General features: G+C 46.0%; 1 protein-coding gene across 1 annotated transcript in view; it reads left to right on the plus strand.

Moving 5' to 3' along the window:
* Positions 1-22,441, plus strand: part of LOC310791304 (uncharacterized protein) — a 221,587-nt gene that overhangs the window by 191,900 nt on the left and 7,246 nt on the right. Inside the window, exons 17-18 of the mRNA XM_083652991.1 lie at positions 13,724-13,897; positions 16,667-16,840. Coding sequence (XP_083509117.1) covers positions 13,724-13,897; positions 16,667-16,840 — 348 coding nt within the window. The remainder of the gene's footprint in view (positions 1-13,723; positions 13,898-16,666; positions 16,841-22,441) is intronic.

Consider the following 22,441-nt stretch of genomic DNA (forward strand, 5'->3'; position numbering starts at 1 on the left):
ATGAGGCGCTGTACACAGGCGCATGCGCTGTGTACAGCGCCTCATGCCAAACGAGGAAGTAACTTCAGTTACTCTTGGTTAGTTTGGTTACTCTTTGTTAGATCTTGGTGTGTGGATTTACTTTGAAAATGACCGTTTCCAGTAACTTTGGATTATTATTTCATTCATAGACGGATTATGACTTCACGGGCCCCTGGGCATGCCCCCCTCACGGGCCCCCCCTCACAGCGCAATTTTTTTTTTTTTTTTTTTTTTTTTTTTTTTTTGCCCCCCAATTTTTTTTTATCCAGAATGCAACTCGGGCAAGTTATCAGATATCTGCACTGATTGCAAAGGGTGGACAGCTTTTTCATGTGGTGACTTTGTGAAACAGTGTCTGAATGTGGCTGCAGATATACTGGGCTCTATTCTCCCACAGGCCATCGGCGCTATTACGGGCCTTAACCGCAAAAAAACGTGCCTTGCGCCTGTTTCGGCAAGATAGCAATAGGCTTTAGGCTGCCAAATGCGCTTTAGGCCGAATGGGCGTGGCGCAGTCCCAAAGTGGGCGTGTCTGCGCTAAATACCAGCCTAGTCATATCTTGGGAGCTGGCCTACATTTAGCGCTTTGCGCTTTTCAAAAGCAGGCCTATTCTTTGCCTTCACTGCTTCTTCTCTGTCACCCTTCTCTCTCTCTCTCTCTGAGTTCCCAGCATGCATTGTGTTTCTTCATTTCGCTACTAAATAGCCACCAAATGAGCCAAAATAGATATAAAAGGTAGTTCTAAATTAATGTGTAATGGTAACACAGCCTGCCATTGTCAACATTTCAATATTGGACCAAATAAAACCTCGAAATGAAAACACCACCCTATGTGAAACATATATGTCCTCCTGGGCATATATATACCCCTTGTCGAGTTAACGTGATTTAGAGAAGTAACAGCGGAACGCGCTTCTAATGGCATCTGCTATACTGTGATGTCCGTCCAATAACTTGGCCCTATTTCACATTTAGTTTTACAATAAAAACACATTTATGCAATGACTTGACATAATGTAGGGTATATTTATGTGCATCATCCTTCCTGCAGCAGGCGAGAGAAAATGATATCTTTCTGGACAAACTTTCACCAATCTAATAGGCTATATTTTTCTAGCTGATGCATAGAACATTATTTTCACTTTGATCTTGCTATAGTGTAGCGTATTTACATGCTTGCAGTATTGAAACTGCAGTTAGATTGGTTTGAGAAGCATAATAATATGGAATAATAGCCTATAATGCAGACAGACAGGCTGGATGAAGGGAGGGGGGGGGGGGGGGCAGAGCGTTTGGCTTTCATCTGGTTTTGCGGGATCACTGGAATTGGAGCTAAAAAGGCAAGCGTGCGATTCGTTTATTGCACTTATCCAATGAGCATGACGGTGCATAATTTTACGCCTAAAAGGCGTGGTTGTAATGCTTTGGGCTGCATCTAGCGCCAGCACGACGATATCAAGTGCGCCTTTCCACGCCCACTGCTTTGATCTGCGCCTGCCGCTCGGCCTAGAAACTGCGCCGATGCAACGATAGGGCCCACTGTGTTCACTCCTGAGATTGCATCCCTGCAAATTGTCATGGCAAATTGTTTACAAAAGATGAACAATAAAGCTGATTTTCAAAGTACCTTGAGGATTTTTCAAGTTGTGAATTAAGTCAAATTTCTCTCTTGATTACAAAGGTGGAAAATACAACTGTTTTTAACTGGGTGTTTACTGATTAAATGTTTAAGCTCCCCACAAATGCAGATGTTTTTTTTTTAATATATATAACCAATTGCAAATTATTACAATTACCAAACAGATAAAAAAATGTTATTTTAGTTTTAGAATGTTAATTTTCTATAAAACACAATACATTTTAATGTAATTCCACAACGTTTATTTTTGGCCCTCGGCCCTCCACCCAGATTGAGTTTTGGCCCTTCATGGGAAAGAATTTGGGCACCCCTGAGCTAGAGTCTCTTCGCAGGCCGCCTGCGAAGTGAGCTCAGGGGCCCATAAGCTAGAGTCTCAGCTGTGAAGTGAGCTCAGGGGCCCATAAGCTAGAGTCTCAGCTGCAAAGTGAGCTCAGGGGCCCATAAGCTAGAGTCTCAGCTGCGAAGTGAGCTCAGGGGCCCATAAGCTAGAGTCTCAGCTGCGAAGTGAGCTCAGGGGGCCCATAAGCTAGAGTCTCAGCTGCGAAGTGAGCTCAGGGGCCCATAAGCTAGAGTCTCAGCTGCGAAGTGAGCTCAGGGGCCCATAAGCTAGAGTCTCAGCTGCAAAGTGAGCTCAGGGGCCCATAAGCTAGAGTCTCAGCTGCAAAGTGAGCTCAGGGGCCCATAAGCTAGAGTCTCAGCTGCGAAGTGAGCTCAGGGGCCCATAAGCTAGAGTCTCAGCTGCGAAGTGAGCTCAGGGGGCCCATAAGCTAGAGTCTCAGCTGCGAAGTGAGCTCAGGGGCCCATAAGCTAGAGTCTCAGCTGCGAAGTGAGCTCAGGGGCCCATAAGCTAGAGTCTCAGCTGCAAAGTGAGCTCAGGGGCGAAGAGACTCTAGCTCATGGGCCCCCTGAGCTCTCGGGCCCCTGGCGAGTGCCCGGTATGCCCGTTCAGTAATACAGCCGTGATTTCATTGTGTGGTGAGTACACGAGTCACAACATGTACATGTGAGTGTTTCTGGAGCAGTTGGAATGTGTATTTTGGGCGACTGAATGGAAGTAGGCAGCTGTACCGTTCACTACCATTGTAGCGCTAAGCTAAGTAGCAGCGAGCGCTGTACTGCTCTTTGTAGGGCACAGTGACGATAAAGGCATCCATATTCTCCATTTACTGTCGGCAATATCTTATAATCTTATAATATCTCATAACTTTTTGAGATAAAACAAAAAAACTGATAAACGGGAGTGAAAACATAACCTCCCAGTCAACTCTGTTGGCGGTGGTAACTATAACATTTCTCATGCATAATCTAAAAGATAAAATAGAAATCAACAAATGAAGAAAATAGTAGAATATGAGGACAAAACATTAATTTAAAGTTGTCTGTCTTTACTAGAACTAATGATATATATTAAACATTTGTGTTTCCAGAGGTCAGTACCACAGGCAGGGAGCAGAGTCTCCAGTACCCAGCTGTCTGTCTATGAAGACTGAACGGTCTAAAGATTATCCTCCATTCTTCAGTAATGAACCTGGACCTTCAGACACAAGGTAAGAGGACTGTTATACTGTAATGAGGAAATGTTATTTGATAAGCTACACTATTGTAGTGAAAACTACAGAGACCAGGAGTGACCATAGGGAGACAAAACACATTTTATGGAGGACAAGATATAGAAGAAGGTGCTCATGAGATACATTTCACTTCCTGGATGTGGGTCAGACCTGCTGTCAGTTTGGCTGGATTCATGCAGAAGACATTTTGTTCCCTCAATTTATTGTTTTTCATTCCTACTAATTAATCATGTTTTCACACAAAATAATGATGTTGCCACAATTAAAACTTCACATCAATTATCCCAAAAAGCAGAGCGGTTGAGTTTCGACCACCGCTGAAAACATGTTTCCTTTTCTTTTGATTTGCAGAGGTCAGCACCACAGACAGAGAGCAGAGTCTCCAGTACCCAGCTGTCTGTCTATGAAGACTGACTGGTCTAAAGATTATCCTCCATTCTTCAGTAATGAACCCGGACCTTCAGACACAAGGTAAGATAACTGTTATACTGTAAGCCTACCTGATGGAATACGGTTCAATGAGATTGTATTCATGAAATCAAGTTAGTAGTAAAAATATGATGGAATACTGGAAAGAGAAAAAATACAAGCTCATTGCTATTTGAGTAGAAAACAAGATGATTATTTCATTCATTAAGAATAAGAATAAGATAACAATAAAATGAGATAAGTTTAAATTATCTCTGTAGGGGATTTGGAACAATTAAGTGACAAATAATATCAAGATATCTGAAAACTCAATAAAATATAAGCCACAGTGGGTGGAATTAAATATAATGCAAATGACAATCCCAAACACAACAAGCATTTAATGTGTGATAAGCTGGAAACTGTTTGTCCCTATGAAACCAAATATCAAAGCCTAAAACAGCTTATTGGTGACTTAAAACAATGCCTCCTTGGTCTCATCACATCATTATTAGCTCTCACATTTTGTTCACACAGTGTTAAGATACATTTATCAATCAAGTTCTACATACTGAGGTCATCATAGTTATCAACTTGGGGATCAATAGATATAACGAGAAACAGTCAATTAGGAAAGGGGAGGGGACTTAAATGACACGGCCAATCAACCGGAAAGCCTCTCCTGAGTCAAACAAGTCATCACTCATGTCAATGTGAGTTTGGATCAACAGATACAGATGATGAAAACCAGCCTGACAAAATGTGTAGAAATGTCTGCAACAGATGACAGACTGACCTGTTCTACCACTAGAACATAACAAGGCCAAGAAACATGAATGAAAAGTATGTACAATATGAAAGTATAAATACATACAGTATAAAAACAAAGGAACACATATAAACACTAGAGGGCAGTGTAGAATACATACCTCCACCAACCTTTCTACAGAGTTTTGTGATGTTACGTGAATCCATTTGAAATGTAGGTGCCTTTTTGCGATTGGCCACACCCCCTTTTTGCCAGTGGGCGTGCAAAGTACATGTAGGCTACATGCATAATCTATGATAATAATCTAAACATAAGAAATAATCTAAATAATCTAAACAAATAAAATATAAATCAACAAATGAAGACAATAGTAGAATATGAGAACAAAACATGAATTTGAAGTCACTAGAACTAATGATATGTATCAAACATTTGTGTTTCCAGAGGTCAGTACCACAGGCAGAGAGCAGAGTCTCCAGTACCCAGCTGTCTGTCTATGAAGAGTGACTGGTCTAAAGATCAATCTCTATACTTCAGTAATGAACCTGGACCTTCAGACACAAGGTAAGAGGACCGTTATACTGTAATGAAGAAATGTTATTTGATAACCTACACGATTGCACTGAAAACTACAGAGACAAGGAGTGACCATAGGGAGAGAAAACACGTTTTATGGAGGACAAGATATACAGTATATTTCACTTCCTTGATGTGGGTCAGACCTGCCGTCAGTTTGGCTGGATTCATGCACACAGAAGACATTTTAGTCCCTAAATGTTTTGTTTTTCGTTCCTCCTAATTCATAATGTGTGCACACAAACTAATTATACAATTAAAACCTCACATCAATTATCCCAAAAAGGAGAGTCGTTGTGTTTGATCACCTCTGAAAACATGTTGCCTTTTCTTTTGATTTGCAGAGGTCAGCACCACAGGCAGAGAGCAGAGTCTCCAGTACCCAGCTGTATGTCTATGAAGAGTGACCGGTCTAAAGATAATCCTCCACTCTTCAGTCATGAACCTGGTCCTTCAGACACAAGGTAAGAGGACTGTTTCCTTCACTGTTGCATCACAATATGAGAGGACTGTGTTCATGACGCAAATCTCTGGGCCCCAATGTTTTCTTAATTAATTTAAAAAAAATGTTTGGAACTATGGCACTTGGCACTTTCATGTCTGTCTACTGTCTATTGTCTGTGCCTTTTTTAAATTGAGTGACTCTCCCTGCAACCAATCTACCTATGGGTACAAATAAAGTAACCTTGACCTTGACTTAGAGATGATACTGATGCAATATCGGTATGGGGTGCCGATACTGACGTAATTCACAAATCTGATATCAGACTGACGTTGTTGACCCTTAGCCCCGCCCTCCTCCCCGAGTTGCTCAAATTCCCTCATCCTGCTAGCCCCACCTTAAAAGCCACAACAGCTCACTGCTGGCCACATGCATAAGACACGCCCACAGGAAATGGTTTAAACACCAAAACCTCCCATCATTGTTGAAAAGCTAATTTTCAGTCATATGGTGTTTGTGTTTGACATGTAAACACAGACAGTGGTTGATACTGTAGATGTAATGTAATGGAACTCTACCATCGTATCTACCCTAACTGTTGTGATCAATCTCTGTGTCCTGCTAACACGATCTGTACTCAGAGGTTATCAAGAATGGTACTTATTCATTTACCAATGACTGCCAGACACTGTCTGTGTTCTGTAACAAATGTCATCAGTGTTGATGTAATAGGACTGTGTGTTGTTTGTATTGAGCTGAACATTCATTAATGATAATTACATATGAAACAAACAGAAAAACTGTTACAATGTTGCATTCATCCATGATCACCACAGTGACGTTTATCCATGATGGGTATGCAATGTTGACTCCACTGATTAAACTACAACTATGACAACAGATACATGTGAACATAAACTTTACATGTGATGGCAGCACAATGCTATCTGAGCATCTACTGTATAAAGACAGTCTGGGCAAAATATTTTAATAGTTTTACAATTTGAACAAGAGATAGTTCAAACTTTTGTTCAAATTGTCATTTTTAGTTTGATCTTCATCTGATCAGTCATAATAAATTGCCTTCATCCCCACAGAAAGAGGAAGAGGAGTCTAGGTGTTGTGAAGCAGCAGCTGTCCTGCTGTGCATTGTGTCATTGGGTCCTGAGGGACCCAGTCTCTACCAGCTGTGGACACAGGTTCTGCAGACAGTGCATCACCTCACACTGGGCCCAGTCCAGTTCATCAGAAGACTCCACCTGTCCCCAGTGTAGAAAAAGGTCCAGAACAAGATCTGGACTGCAGACACCCAGTCAAACCAGCATTGCACAATGTAAGACTGGGGTTCTGTCTACTGTTGTCACCATTTCTAAAACCAGGAAACAACAGCATATCTGTTAAACACTTGTTTAATCTTTCTTCTCTTCCAGCGGACGGCGTTTTGCAGGAGGTTTTAGACGTTCATAAGATCAGTCTGATAATGAGATGTGACTTTGTGACAGAAGGAACAGCTGAAGCAGGAATTGGAACTCCCCTCAATAGGATCTACACTGCACTCTACATCACAGTGGGACAGAGTGAAGAGGTTAATACCCAACATGAGGTGTGGCAGCTGGAGACAGCATCCAAGATGGAGACTCTCCATGACACTCAGATCAAGTGCCACGACATCTTTAAACCATTACCTGACCAAGAGATACACATCAGAGTAGTTCTGACGAATGGTGTTGCTGGAATTGGAAAAACCTTCTCGGTGCAGAAGTTCACTCTGGACTGGGCAGAGGGCTTGGAAAATCAAGACGTCATTCTTGTGATTCTGCTTTCTTTCCGGGAGCTGAACTTGATCAGAGATGAGCGGTACAGTCTTCTCATGCTGCTCCATGTTTTCCATCCAACCTTACAGAGGGTCACAGCAGAGAAGCTCTCTGTCTGTAAAGTTGCATTCATCTTTGATGGCCTGGATGAAAGCAGACTTCCATTGGATTTCCACAACAATGAGGTTGTGTCTGATGTCACACAGGTATCATCAGTAGATGTGCTGTTGACAAACCTCATCAAGGGCAATCTGCTTCCCTTGGCTCTCCTCTGGATAACTTCCAGACCTGCAGCAGCCAATCAGATCCCTCCTACATGTGTGGACAGGGTAACAGAGGTACGAGGGTTCACTGACCCCCAGAAGGAGGAGTACTTCAGGAGGAGATCCACTGATGAGGAGCTGTCCAGCAGAATCATCTCACACATCAAGGCATCCAGGACCATCCACATCATGTGCCACATCCCAGTCTTCTGTTGGATCACTGCTACAGTTCTGGAGCACATGTTGACTACAGACCAGAGAGGAGAGCTGCCCAAGACCCTGACTGAGATGTACTCACACTTCCTGCTGGTTCAGACAGAGAGGAAGAAGCAGAAGTATGATGAGAGCCATGAGATGAGTCAACAGCAGCTGATGGAGACAGACAGGGACGTTCTTCTGAAGCTGGGGAAGCTGGCGTTTGAAAATCTGGAGACGGGGAACCTCCTGTTCTACCAAGAAGACCTGGAGGAGTGTGGTCTTGATGTCAGAGAGGCCTTGGTGTTCTCAGGCGTGTGCACAGAGATCTTCAAACAAGAGTGTGTGCTCTTCCAGAAGACGGTCTACTGCTTTGTTCATCTGAGCATCCAGGAGTTTCTCGCTGCAGTCTACATGTTCCACTGTTACACAAACAGGGATAAGAACATACTGAGCACATTCCTGGGAAAAGTCTGGGATAGAAGTGATCACTCCTTGGATGTCTTCCTGAAGAAATCCATGCTTAAAGCCCTGAAGAGTAAAAATGGCCACCTGGACCTCTTTGTCCGCTTCCTTCATGGCCTCTCACTCGAGTCCAGCCAGAGTCTCTTAGGAGGCCTACTAGGTCAAACAGAGATAAGTCCAGACAGCATCCAGAAAGCCATCAGCAACCTGAAGAAGATGAACACCTCCAATACGTCTCCAGACAGAAGCATCAACATCTTCCACTGTTTGATGGAGATGAATGACCACTCAATACATCAGCAGATCCAAGACTTCCTGAAGTCAGAGAACAAGTCGAAGACACTCTCTAAGACCCACTGCTCAGCTCTGGCCTACATGCTGCAGATGTCAGAGGAGGTTCTGGATGTGTTTGACCTGAAGGTGTACAACACAACAAATGAGGGACGAATCAGACTGATGCCAGCTGTGAGGAACTGCAGAGAGGCTCGGTTAGTCCTGATCTGAATTCTAACATTATCTACAGTGTCGTTACCTTCACACATGATGCCATATGAACTATAAAGATATATAGTTCCTCAAACAAACACTATAAAACTGCTGTTCTACAGAGCAGTGGCAACACAGTGTTGGGCATAACACACAAAGTAATGTGCTATTCTTTTTCCTGTAACAGAGTAAATAAAGTAAGGCATTACTGTTACGGTGTCAGTAATCACATTACAGTTACCAGTTTGGTCATTACTTGTGTTTCATCGTTTAGCCTCTTTAACATCTGTATTGGTGCAATGGAACATCGCACATCACGGAAAGTCTGAATTTAATGCTGTAGATTCAAAACCTTAAAAATCAGTAGGGTAATCACTTTTCACTGGAATAAGTAAGTAAAGCGATTTGTTACTTTTAAGAAGAGTAACAAGTAATGTGTAATTTGCGTCTTCATTCCAAAGATTCTAATTCTGAAATGTTTGTTTATAGCTATCATGTTAGTTGGTGAAAAACAGTTCGTTTAGCTGTAATGATTGTTATTAACTTTACAGTTAAAGGAACACTCCGCCCATTTTCATCCAGCTTTGTATCATTAGAACATCAGTAGTATATCAGAAAACTGTAAACTGTTTTGTAGTCTGTCATTTAATTTGACAGTTATTGAGTGTTAAAGTGTGGACCAGTGACATCACTGGTCCACACTAACTCAAATTAATAACTCATTAACTCAAATCAACTCTCAATAACTGTCAAACTAGATGAATGATGAATAGTTTGACAGTTATTGAGAGTTGATTTGAGTTAATGAGTTATTAATTTGAGTGTGGACCAGTGATTTAACTGGTCCACACTTTAACACTCAATAACTGTCAAATTAAATGACAGACTTCAAAACCGTTTACAGTTTTCTGATATACTACTGATGTTCTAATGATACAAAGCTGGTTGAAAATGGGCGGAGTGTTCCTTTAAGTGTAGTTTTGATAGTTATCTTCTTTGGGCTGAAGGCTTAATACAAAGCAGCCAAGGAGCTCAGGAATTAAAGGATAAGACCAGTGTTTATAGTGTATTGCTGCTTATCATCAAGAGATTCTATGAAAATAAAATAGCTGATTTTGTTATACCAATAAACCTCGTCCATGTAGCCATGTGTTTAGCTTACAATAGGAGCCAATGACTTCCTGGTAGATGGCTAAAAATGGTACGTGGGAAGTAACGGGAGTAGAGCAAATGTATTGTTGATTTTGTTATTTTCATATAGGATTTGTTTGATGGTAACAAATGTCTTAAAAATGCCTTGTCCTTTAAGAGGCTGTGCTTAAAAAGTACCTACATTTTGATCACAACAGACAGCAGTATTTTCCAGTGGACACTGTCTATATTACAGTTAGTTAGTTACTTGATATGGTTGTTTTAATCTACAGGAGTGTCATCATGTTAATCATATGTTGTCTAGCCAGAGTTTGAAATGACCTGCCTGTGAAGCTTAGGCTAAATGTGTGTGTGTGTGTGTGTGTGTGTGTGTGTGTGTGTGTGTGTGTGTGTGTGTGTGTGTGTGTGTGTGTGTGTGTGTGTGTGTGTGTGTGTGTGTGTGTGTGTGTGTGTTTGTGTGTGTGTGTATATATATATATATATACAGTATACTGTATGGTTCGGTACGTACCTCGGTTTCGGGGTCACGGTTCTGGTACGAATTCGGTACAACGGGGGGGGGGGGGGGGGGGGGGGGAGCAACTAATCCCAAATTCTGTTTTAATCTTTCAGAATTCTGTGTTTTGCTTTTTACGCTTATTTAATCAGAAATAGTCTCTAATAAGTGGGACAATGTCCACAGTTTAATCATATCTAGGCAATGAATCCACACAAAAAGGTTTTACTCTACAGCAGCGATAGTGTACAGATGTCTGTATTCTAGCTGTTTGACAGGGCAAAGGCATTTTCCCCCACTTTAAATCTTTATTATACACTGTAAACACATGGAGTTGTCAGACAGCGGGGGAGGAAGTAACGTACTGATGATTACGTTGGGTCATGTGTGTCATCGATAAAATGTAATCATAATGGATTATTGGAACTTGACAAGGAGTCACGTCTTTCTCACCGCATCTTGCTTGTCATCTCACGCGATGTAAGTTGCTTGTTTACAAGTTAACAGCTTTGTCAGTGCTACGTAACGTTACATTACCTCGTTGGCTTTGGTTGAATTCACACAGAATTAGCAAAATAGCTTATCGCCTGAGTCATAAAAGTCATTAGAATACTGCTCTGCACTGAAGTCAGAGCTTAGTGCAGAATTTCTTCACTTTTTTGACGACGGTAAAGGGGGAGCAGCTGGACGCTTCGATATTGTTTGTGGTTTTGTGAAGTAGCATGGAAGCGACGTACGGCTCGTAAACACACTGGAGCGACCCCCGGTAATGTTTCTCACCACAAAACGTTCCATTCAGTGAACGCGGATTTCATATGGCTCTTGTGTTGTTTTGGTATGTGGCGTTTATGGCGTTCAAACATCGTTTAGGTGCTTTACCGCTACCTTCTGGATTCAACGTATTCTTCGTGTAGCTGCAGGCACCGAACCGTTAAGCCCTTACCTTGACGTACACAGGGCGAATACACGTACCGTGACACCCCTAATACATGTACATATACGTGTGTGTGTGTCTATATATATATATATATATTATAGTTAAGTAGTATATATATATACTTTTTACAGAATTGCTTGTAATTGCATTCTGCTATGCTTTGCTTTGTGATATTACACATTCAGCACACAGAACATTTTCTAATTCTACAATACAATTTATTGTCACTTTTTCTCTCATTATTATTACTATTATTGTTATTCTTTGTATTAGAAGTAGTAGTAGGCTATGCTGTGTCCGTTTTGATGTGGGCTTAGTCTCAGCTCTGCTTTCATAGAACTAATCTTACATTAAATCTGTGATCACAGACTTTCTGGCTGTGAACTCTCAGAGACTCACTATGAAGTCCTGGCCTCAGCTCTGAAGTCCAACCCCTCCCATCTGAGAGAGCTCGACCTGAGTAAGAACCAGCTGCAAGATTCAGGTGTGAAGCTTCTGTCTGCTGGACTGGATAGTCCACACTGTAGACTGGAGACTCTCAGGTAAGATTCTGATTTACAGTTTTTCTCAGTTGATTTGACACATTTCTCTGCTTGCAATACAGTGCCTCTCAGGTCAGAATTCCTGACTCTGTAAAGGTTGACTCTGCAAGTTTTACAGAGAGCAGTAGTAGCTAAAGAGTCTGATTTATAATATATGTATGTAGTGTGAATGTTCTATACGTATGTAGTTCTGTATGTTGTGTGAACTGTCACAGTTTTAATGTGTGAATTTTGTAAAAAGTACACACAAGACTAGCTCCATAGGGTCCCATTATAAAGGTTGAAAGAGTATAAACCTAACAGTACAAAAGATAAATTAAAGCTGAATTAAGGTGATAGAGTCCTAAAAGTGGTGACTCATTAAGTGTGAGTGTTGAGCTTAAAGTATGAAGGAGTAGTTAGAGTTCAAAGAGGGCGTGGTTTCACCATGAACTGCTGTTTAAAATGAATGGCAGTTACACCCGGAAATATAGCTGATTCATCTATAAACAGCAATTAACCTCAAACCTCATGCTTTGATATCTTATTTAGATTGCTGCATCTCTCTCTATTCCTGTCTCAAACCTCATGCTTTGATATCTTATTTAAATTGCTGCACCTCTCTCTATTCCTGTCTCAAACGTTATGCTTTGATATCTTATTTAGATTGCTGCACCTCTCTATATTTGCATTCATTAATACTCTGTTTACGTGAGTTGTGTGACTGAAATGATCAAATAATAATATTTCCTTATCTTTTCATATCCATTAAGGCTGAGTGACTGTAAGCTGTCAGAGAGAAGCTGTGAAGCTCTGGCCTCAGTTCTCAGCTCCCAGTCCTCCAGTCTGAAAGTGCTGGACCTGAGTAAGAATTACCTGTCAGAGAGAAGCTGTGAAGCTCTGGCCTCAGTTCTCAGCTCCCAGTCCTCCAGTCTGAGAGAGCTGGACCTCAGTAAGAATGACTTAGAGGACTCTGGAGTGAAGCTGGTCTCTGTTGGACTAGAGAGTCCACACTGTAGACTGGAAACTCTCAGGTCAGTATTACTGATACTGTTCAACAGACCACCATTTAAATGTGGCTTTACATGCACATTAATATCAGTGAAAATTAGGGCTGCACAATTAATCGTGTTTTCATCATCATCGCAATATGAACATGCGCAATAAACACATCGCAAAGACTGCCTGAAACAAAAGTGGTTTTATTTACATGCGTCATGCATTCCCACTCAGCATCTGATCATTTTGTCTTGTGTTGTAAATCCAGCGTACACCTTTCCCTTGCAACAGTGCGCTCCGCCCCTCTGCCAAAGCCCAAACACGCTGTGTGTAGTTTCAGTTAGAGTCAGTGTGTATTTCATTTCTTTATTCAGTGGGCATAGGCTATGTTTGTCATCTATGTTAGCATTATTAAAGCATTATTAAAGCAGAAAGACATAGGAACTGTATAGCTAATATATTTGTTTATTTATCGCAAGTCGTATCGTCATCGCTATACTGAACAATGTTATCGCACATCGCAGATTTTCCTCCTATCATGCAGGCCTAGTGAAAATACCTGACCTCTGTATTTTCCTGCTGATGTGAGTTTTGAAAGCAGCTGAGATACCAACATTTATCACATCTAGTTTATATCCTGTGCTAGAATATTGCATAATCTCCTCTCTTTACTGCCTCTGTTGTTGAAACCTAAAGTAAAGGATTTATCACATTCTGTCACACATTGAGTCCAGAACTGAAATGAAAACACAAACCAGATCAGCTATAGTTCACTGTCACATCTCCAGCTGCTTCAGAATAGAGCAACTAGGATTTGAACCAGTGCTACAGGAAGTGACATCATCAGAGCCTAGATGCCATACTGAACTCTGTATCTATATTTGCATTCATTAATCATCTGTTAACGTGAGTTGTGTGACTGAAATGATAAAATAATCATATTTCCTTATCTTTTCATATCCATTAAGGCTGAGTGACTGTAAGCTGTCAGAGAGAAGCTGTGAAGCTCTGGCCTCAGTTCTCAGCTCCCAGTCCTCCAGTCTGAGAGAGCTGGACCTGAGTAAGAATGACTTACAGGACTCTGGAGTGAAGCTGGTCTCTGTTGGACTAGAGAGTCCACACTGTAGACTGGAAACTCTCAGGTCAGTATTACTGATACTGTTCAACAGACCACCATTTAAATGTGGCTTTACATGCACATTAATATTAGTGAAAATACCTGACCTCTGTATTTTCCTGCTGATGTGAGTTTTGAAAGCAGCTGAGATACCAACATTTATCACATCTAGTTTCTATCCTGTGGTAGAATATTGCATCATCTCCTCTCTTTACTGCCTCTGTTGTTGAAACCTAAAGTAAAGGACTTGTAAAGGACGAGCCCATCGGCTAACCACAATGAAAACATGTGACTGTCATCGCCCTGTCTCCTCTCCAGCCCAAAACAGAAGGAGCTAGGAGCCTCCATCTCCCTCAGCATGGAGAACCTAGCCCTCACAAGCGCCCCCTTTGCTCGCTCCTGCAGGAACCCACCCAAGTCCCTGCACAGCTCAGCCAGGTTGTGCTGCAGCCCCGGTCTATCCTGACAAACTAGCTCCTCCTCCACTTCCATAATGCTACTCTCCAGCCCACTTAACAGCCTTCTAACCTCTGCTGTGGACAAAGCAGTGTACTGCAGGCACAAGTGTCTCATATGAGCCTTACCAGCTAGTCAAACTCCCTCTTCTTCTCTCTCCATCGAGCCCAGAAAGCCTCAAAGCTACAGAGCAAAAGGTATCCTGCAACAGCTTCACACTAAACTTCCAGTATGGTGACTGTTGTCGGCCTGATGTCACAGAGACATAAGCCTGGGCCAAGTGATGATCTGAAAAGCTAGCTGGAGCTATGCTAGCCTTCACTAGCCTGTTGCCGTGCTGACTGAGAATGTATGTGGTCTATAGTCGATGCCTGGAGAGTGAAGCACCCTGATGTCAGGCAGTTTACATGGATAAAGGTGGTGGGAGAGAGAGTGAGTGCAGCTCCTGTAAGTCACAGCTGCTCACAATGTCTCTGCTGCAGCACCTGGGTGGGGCTCCTCCCCTCTCCTATCCATGGTGGGGTCTATCGTGCAGTTCCAATCACCTGCCATAACTCAAATCTTCTCCTCTCCTATTCACGCTATGTAGCCCCGCCCACTTGACCCAGTTGTGTTATGACTTCCTGTTCAAAACACCGTCTGTTTTACCTGCTCACTAGTACTGTACTGTCACAGGAAGTGTTCTGTTTTACCTGCTCACTAGTACTGTACTGTCACAGGAAGTGTTCTGTTTTACCTGCTCACTAGTACTGTACTGTCACAGGAAGTGTCAACACAATAGGAAGTAACTGGCTGACCCCTGTGTTGGAACATAAGGTGAATGGAGCTCCTGCCTTAGGGCAGCAAACAGCACCTCTCTCTCTCCCTATAAGCATCAATGTGAACAAAAACAAAAAGCTTGTTATGAATGCAGCACCACCAACAGCTGCCCTGATGAACCTCCTTCTGTGACACAATAGTGACCTCCAGCCCTTTGCTTGACATATTCCAATCATAACTAAGCCCCTTTTCCCCTGCATGGTCTCTCGTGCTATTGATGTTAAAGGAGAATTTCGTTTTTTTTTCAACCTGGACCCTATTTTCCACACTGTCTGTGTCTAAGGAACTGATCGTGACATATTTTTTTCAAATTGGTCGAGTACTCACCGAGATAACGTTGTTTACAGCTCGACTCGAGCAATGTGCTCAAACAACTATCAGTGTAACTACACAGGGCAATCCTGCACCGCATCGTCAATACACGTTCGCTAATAAAACTGCTTCTTTTGCCATCTGCGGGTAGGCTCAAACTGTCAATAGTGTTTGGCAACATGGAAACGACTCTATGCATGAGTATTATTCTCCGGGGTTTACTGTGGGACAGAGAAAATGTGCGTATGAAGAGGCGAGGGGAGAGAGAGAGAAAGGAGTTAACGAGAGGTGAAATCCTCCGTGTTGACACAGTGCAAGCTTCCCTAATTCTCTCTCTATCTCTCTCTATCTCTCTCTCTCTCTCTCTCTCTCTCTCTCCCTCCTTGCCTGTTCACGCCCATTTTCTCTGTCTGGAGAATTTGTTTCATGTTGCCAAACACTATTGACAGTTTGAGCCTTCCCGCAGACGGCAAAACAAGCAGTTTTATTAGCGAACGTGTATTGACGATGCGGTGCAGGATTGCCCTGTGTAGTTACACTGTGTAGTTGTTTGAGCACATTGCTCGAGCTGTAAAGAGTGCAGACTGCCCCCCTCAGCCCCTCCTCCCCACAGTGCAGACTGCCCCCCTCAGCCCCTCCTCCCCACAGTGCAGACTGCCCCCCTCAGCCCCTCCTCCTCCACAGTGCAGACTGCCCCCCTCAGCCCCTCCTCCTCCACAGTGCAGACTGGCCCTCAGCCCCTCCTCCTCCACAGTGCAGACTGGCCCCTCAGCCCCTCCTCCCCCACAGTGCAGACTGCCCCCCTCAGCCCCTCCTCCCCCACAGTGCAGACTGCCCCCCTCAGCCCCTCCTCCCCCACAGTGCAGACTGCCCCCCTCAGCCCCTCCTCCCCCACAGTGCAGACTGCCCCCCTCAGCCCCTCCTCCTCCACAGTGCAGACTGCCCCCCTCAGCCCCTCCTCCTCCACAGTGCAGACTGCCCCCCTCAGCCCCTCCTCCCCCACAGTGCAGACTGCCCCCCTCTCCAGCTGGTTCAGAATAGAGCAACTAGGATTTGAACCAGTGCTACAGGAAGTGGCATCATCAGAGCCTAGATGCCATACTTAACTCTGTATCTATATTTGCATTCATTAATCATCTGTTTACGTGAGTTGTGTGACTGAAATGATCAAATAATAATATTTCCTTATCTTTTCATATCCATTAAGGCTGAGTGACTGTAAGCTGTCAGATAGAAGCTGTGAAGCTCTGGCCTCAGTTCTCAGCTCCCAGTCCTCCAGTCTGAGAGAGCTGGACCTGAGTAAGAATGACTTACAGGACTCTGGAGTGAAGCTGATCTCTGTTGGACTAGAGAGTCCACACTGCAGACTGGAAACTCTCAGGTCAGTATTACTGATACTGTTCAACAGACCACCATTTAAATGTGGCTTTACATGCACATTAATATCAGTGAAAATACCTGACCTCTGTATTTTCCTGCTGATGTGAGTTTTGAAAGCAGCTGAGATACCAACATTTATCACATCTAGTTTCTATCCTGTGGTAGAATATTACATCATCTCCTCTCTTTACTGCCTCTGTTGTTGAAACCTAAAGTAAAGGACTTGTAAAGGACGAGCCCATCGGCTAACCGCAGTGGAAACATGCGACTGTCATCTCCCTGTCTCCTCTCCAGCCCAAAACAGAAGGAGCTAGGAGCCTCCATCTCCCTGAGCATGGAGAACCTAGCCCTCACAAGCGCCCCTTTGCTCGCTCCTGCAGGAACCCAGCCAAGTCCCTGCACAGCTCAGCCAGGTTGAGCTGCAGCCCCGGTCTATCCTGACAAACCAGCTCCTCCTCCACTTCCATAATGCTACTCTCCAGCCCACTTAACAGCCTTCTAACCTCTGCTGTGGACAAAGCAGTGTACTGCAGGCACAAGTGTCTCATATGAGCCTTACCAGCTAGTCAAACTCCCTCTTCATCTCTCTACACAGAGACATAGACTTCTTATATGAGCCTGGGCCAAGTGATTATCTGAAAAGCTAGCTGTAGCTATGCTAGCCTTCACTAGCCTGTTGCCGTGCCGACTGAGAATGTATGAGGTCTATAGTCGATGCCTGGAGAGTGAAGCACCCTGATGTCAGGCAGTTTACATGGATAAAGGTGGTGGGAGAGAGAGTGAGTGCAGCTTGTGTAAAGCGCCCGGCATGTTTATGCGCAGCCACGACTTGGAGCCTTGCCGCCGCCGAGCGGTGACAGCGAGACTGTGCATACTCCAACCTCTAACCTCGTCCAAAACGTTATCTTGTCGTTTACCAAGAACTTGCAATCATGTCGGTGGGGGAACATTTCATTGTCCCTCCATTTCAAAACTCATTCCGGTGAGCCTGCAGAAGGCTTTGCTAGATGAGGGACAAGCACTGTTAAATAAGGAAATGGCATTTCCTCATTCCTCACAACAATGACTTGACGCCCCGGAGTCATATTTTCGAGGAGCTGCACGCCAATAGGAGGCCCAGCTGCGGCGACCCCCTCGGCGCAGTCAGCGCCGTCGATTTCGCTTGAGCATAATTTGCGCTTAAGTCACAGCTGCTCACAATGTCTCTGCTGCAGCACCTGGATGGGGCTCCTCCCCTCTCCTATCCATGGTGGGGTCTATCATGCAGTTCTAATCACCTGCCATAACTCAAATCTTCTCCTCTCCTATTCACGCTATGTAGCCCCGCCCACTTGATCCAGGTGTGTTATGACTTCCTGTTCAAAACACCGTCTGTTTTACCTGCTCACTAGTACTGTACTGTCACAGGAAGTGTTCTGTTTTACCTGCTCACTAGTACTGTACTGTCACAGGAAGTGTTCTGTTTTACCTGCTCACTAGTACTGTACTGTCACAGGAAGTGTTCTGTTTTACCTGCTCACTAGTACTGTACTGTCACAGGAAGTGTTCTGTTTGACCTGCTCACTAGTACTGTACTGTCACAGGAAGTGTTCTGTTTTACCTGCTCACTAGTACTGTACTGTCACAGGAAGTGTCAACACAATAGGAAGTAACTGGCTGACCTCTGTGTTAGAACATAAGGTGAATGGAGCTCCTGCCTTAGGGCAGCAAACAGCACCTCTCTCTCTCCCTATAAGCATCAATGTGAACAAAAACAAAAAGCTTGTTATGAATGCAGCCTCTCACCACCAACAGCTGCCCTGATGAACCTCCTTCTGTGACACAATAGTGACCTCCAGCCCTTTGCTTGACATATTCCAATCATAACTAAGCCCCTTTTCCCCTGCATGGTCTCTCGTGCTATTGATGTTAAGTGTACCAAAGAGAGAAAGAGAAAGAAGGAGAGAGAGGGAGAGAGAGAGAAAGAGAGGGAGAGGGAGAGAGGGAGGGAGAGAGAGAGAGAGAGGGAGGGAGAGAGGGAGGACGAGAGAGAGAAAGAGAGGCAGAGAGAATGAGAGGGAGGGAGAGAAAGAGAGGGAGAGAGAGGGGGATATAGAGAAGGAGAGAGAGTGAGAGAAAGAGAGGGAGGGAGAGAGAGAAAGAGGAAGAAGGAGAGAGGGAGAGAAAGAGAAAGAAGGAGAGAGAGGGAGAGAAAGAGAGGGAGGGGGAGAAAGAGAGAGAGAGGGAAAGCGGGAGGGAGAGGGAAAGAGGGAGGGAGGGAGAGTGAAAGAGAGGAAGGGAGAGAAAGAGAGGGAGGGAGAGAAAGAGAGGGAGGGAGAGAGGGATGGAGAGACAGAGAGGGAGACAAAGAGAGGTAGGGAGATAAAGACTTTTGATGTTCCTTTAATGAACAGTCAACTTATCCGAAAAAACAGAGCGACCTAACAATGCCAAAAACTAAACAAACTCAATGCCTCACCACACACACACACACACACACACACACACACACACACACACACACACACACACACACACACACACCACACTCACACCCACACATGTACACACACACACACACACACCCACACGTGCACACACACACACGTGCGCAGTGCGCACACGCATGTGCGCACACACACGCACACACACACACACACACACACACACACACACACACACACACACACACACACACACACACACACACACACACACACACACACACACAGCAGGGATTAAAAAAAAAACTCGCCACCAACAAACCCCACAGATGCAGTAGGCTCTTTCACACACAGATCGCAGCAACAAAGCAGTTTAGGAGTCCCGCAAAGCCCGGAGCCTCGCCACAGAAATTGCTTTCACACAGAGCCAAGCAGCACTGCCACATTCCCGTGCTGCAGTGTACTTTCAGGTGAAATCCCCTGCTCCCGGATTGAAAGGCGAGCACCACTCGCATGGTGGGCGGACTCGCCTTAATATCAAAACGCATGCATCTGCTCCTCAGACCAACTTGCCACAGACAGCTATTAGCCCTCTGAAGCTTATTATTATATCCGTTAATTTTACCTAATGTCAACATCGTTTGAGCATAAAGCCTAACCGCACGGAGCATTCCTCCTGGCGTCCCTGCAGTCATGATTGTATAGGCTACTTTTTTTACTTTCACTCTTTCTTGCTACATGAGGTGATTTCCCCTGTAATTTTTTTATGAATGAGCTGACCATTCACACCTTTTCCGGCTTGCTGCGACGATGCTTTCAAATGGAGGCGGGTTAATGAAAAAGGGGAAAAGCAAGCACACTCACAAAAAACAGTTGGTGGGTGCACGGCTCAAAATGGTCTATGAAGGAGAAGAAAAGCCAGCACTCTCAAAAATGTCCTTTTGTTAATTTAATTGAAGCAGATGGCAGGTACAAACGTTTCGACAGAAGTCTTCCTCAGTGTACCAATGGAGGCGGGTTGCCAGGTAACCCGGTGCTGTTACTACCTACCGTCGCGGGACAAAAGGCGTAAAACAATTATCCACCAACGCGCGGTAACGACTTTCACATCGGAGGAGCGAATCCTATTTTCCGTGCATTTTTCGGCTTTCAAGGCCGGTGTGAAAGAGCCTAATGAAAGCAAGGTTAACAAAGCTACACCGGCTACTCACACTCAAAAACCTCAGCCCCTCCTCCCCCACAGTGCAGACTGCCCCCCTCAGCCCCTCCTCCCCCACAGTGCAGACTGCCCCCCTCAGCTCCTCCTCCTCCAGAGTGCAGACCCCCTCAGCCCCTCCTCCCCCACAGTGCAGACTGCCCCCCTCAGCTACTCCTCCTCCACAGTGCAGACTGCCCCCCTCAGCCCCTCCTCCCCCACAGTGCAGACTGCCCCTCTCAGTCCCTCCTCCCCCACAGTGCAGACTGCCCCCCTCAGCTCCTCCTCCTCCACAGTGCAGACTGCCCCCCTCAGCCCTTCCTCCCCCACAGTGGAGACTGCCCCCCTCACCCCTCCCCCCCACAGTGCAGACTGCCCCCCTCAGCTCCTCCTCCCCCACAGTGCAGACTGCCCCCCTCAGCCCCTCCTCCCCCACAGTGCAGACTGCCCCCCTCAGTCCCTCCTCCCCCACAGTGCAGACTGCCCCCGTCAGCTCCTCCTCCCCCACAGTGGAGACTGCCCCCCTCACCCCTCCCCCCACAGTGCAGACCGCCCCCCTCAGCTCCTCCTCCCCCACAGTGCAGACTGCCCCCCTCAGCCCCTCCTCCCCCACAGTGCAGACTGCCCTCCTCAGCCCCTCCTCCCCCACAGTGGAGACTGCCCCCCTCAGCCCCTTCTCCCCCACAGTGGAGACTGCCCTCCTCAGCCCCTCCTCCCCCACAGTGCAGACTGCCCCCCTCAGCTCCTCCTCCTCCACAGTGCAGACTGCCCTCCTCAGCCCCTCCTCCTCCACAGTGCAGACTGCCCTCTTCAGCCCCTCCTCCTCCACAGTGCAGACTGCCCCCCTCAGCTCCTCCTCCTCCACAGTGCAGACTGCCCTCCTCAGCTCCTCCTCCTCCACAGTGCAGACTGCCCTCCTCAGCCCCTCCTCCTCCACAGTGCAGACTGCCCTCTTCAGCCCCTCCTCCTCCACAGTGCAGACTGCCCCCCTCAGCCCCTCCTCCTCCACAGTGCAGACTGCCCTCCTCAGCCCCTCCTCCCCCACAGTGCAGACTGCCCCCCTCAGCCCCTCCTCCTCCCCCACAGTGCAGACTGCCCCCCTCAGCCCCTCCTCCTCCTCCACAGTGCAGACTGCCCTCTTCAGCCCCTCCTCCTCCACAGTGCAGACTGCCCCCCTCAGCCCCTCCTCCTCCACAGTGCAGACTGCCCTCCTCAGCCCCTCCTCCTCCACAGTGCAGACTGCCCCCCTCAGCTCCTCCTCCTCCACAGTGCAGACTGCTCTCCTCAGCCCCTCCTCCTCCACAGTGCAGACTGCCCTCTTCAGCCCCTCCTCCTCCACAGTGCAGACTGCCCCCCTCAGCTCCTCCTCCTCCACAGTGCAGACTGCCCTCCTCAGCTCCTCCTCCTCCACAGTGCAGACTGCCCTCCTCAGCCCTTCCTCCCCCACAGTGCAGACTGCCCCCCTCAGCTCCTCCTCCTCCACAGTTCAGACTGCCCTCCTCAGCTCCTCCTCCTCCACAGTGCAGACTGCCCCCCTCAGCTCCTCCTACCCCACAGTGCAGACTGCCCCCCTCAGCTCCTCCTCCTCCACAGTGCAGACTGCCCCCCTCAGCCCCTCCTCCTCCACAGTGCAGACTGCCCCCCTCAGCTCCTCCTCCTCCACAGTGCAGACTGCCCCCCTCAGCTCCTCCTCCTCCACAGTGCAGACTGCCCCCCTCAGCCCCTCCTCCACAGTGCAGACTGCCCCCCTCAGCTCCTCCTCCTCCACAGTGCAGACTGCCCCCCTCAGCCCTCAAACACTGTTAAAAGCCTCCACATCATTATTCACATAACACATGTACTCCATCCTGAGGTGAGCTGTGACCGTCCCCCTGACCACAGAAAGACAGAAAGAGGTGGAGAGAGAGAAAGAGATGGAGGGAGAGAAAGAGGGGGGGAGAGGGAGAGAGAAAGAGAGGGAGGGAGAGAGAGAGGGAGAGAGAAC

Source organism: Poromitra crassiceps, assembly GCF_964638095.1.
Source record: "Poromitra crassiceps genome assembly, chromosome: 16".
In the NCBI taxonomy this organism is placed as follows: Eukaryota; Metazoa; Chordata; class Actinopteri; order Beryciformes; family Melamphaidae; genus Poromitra; species Poromitra crassiceps.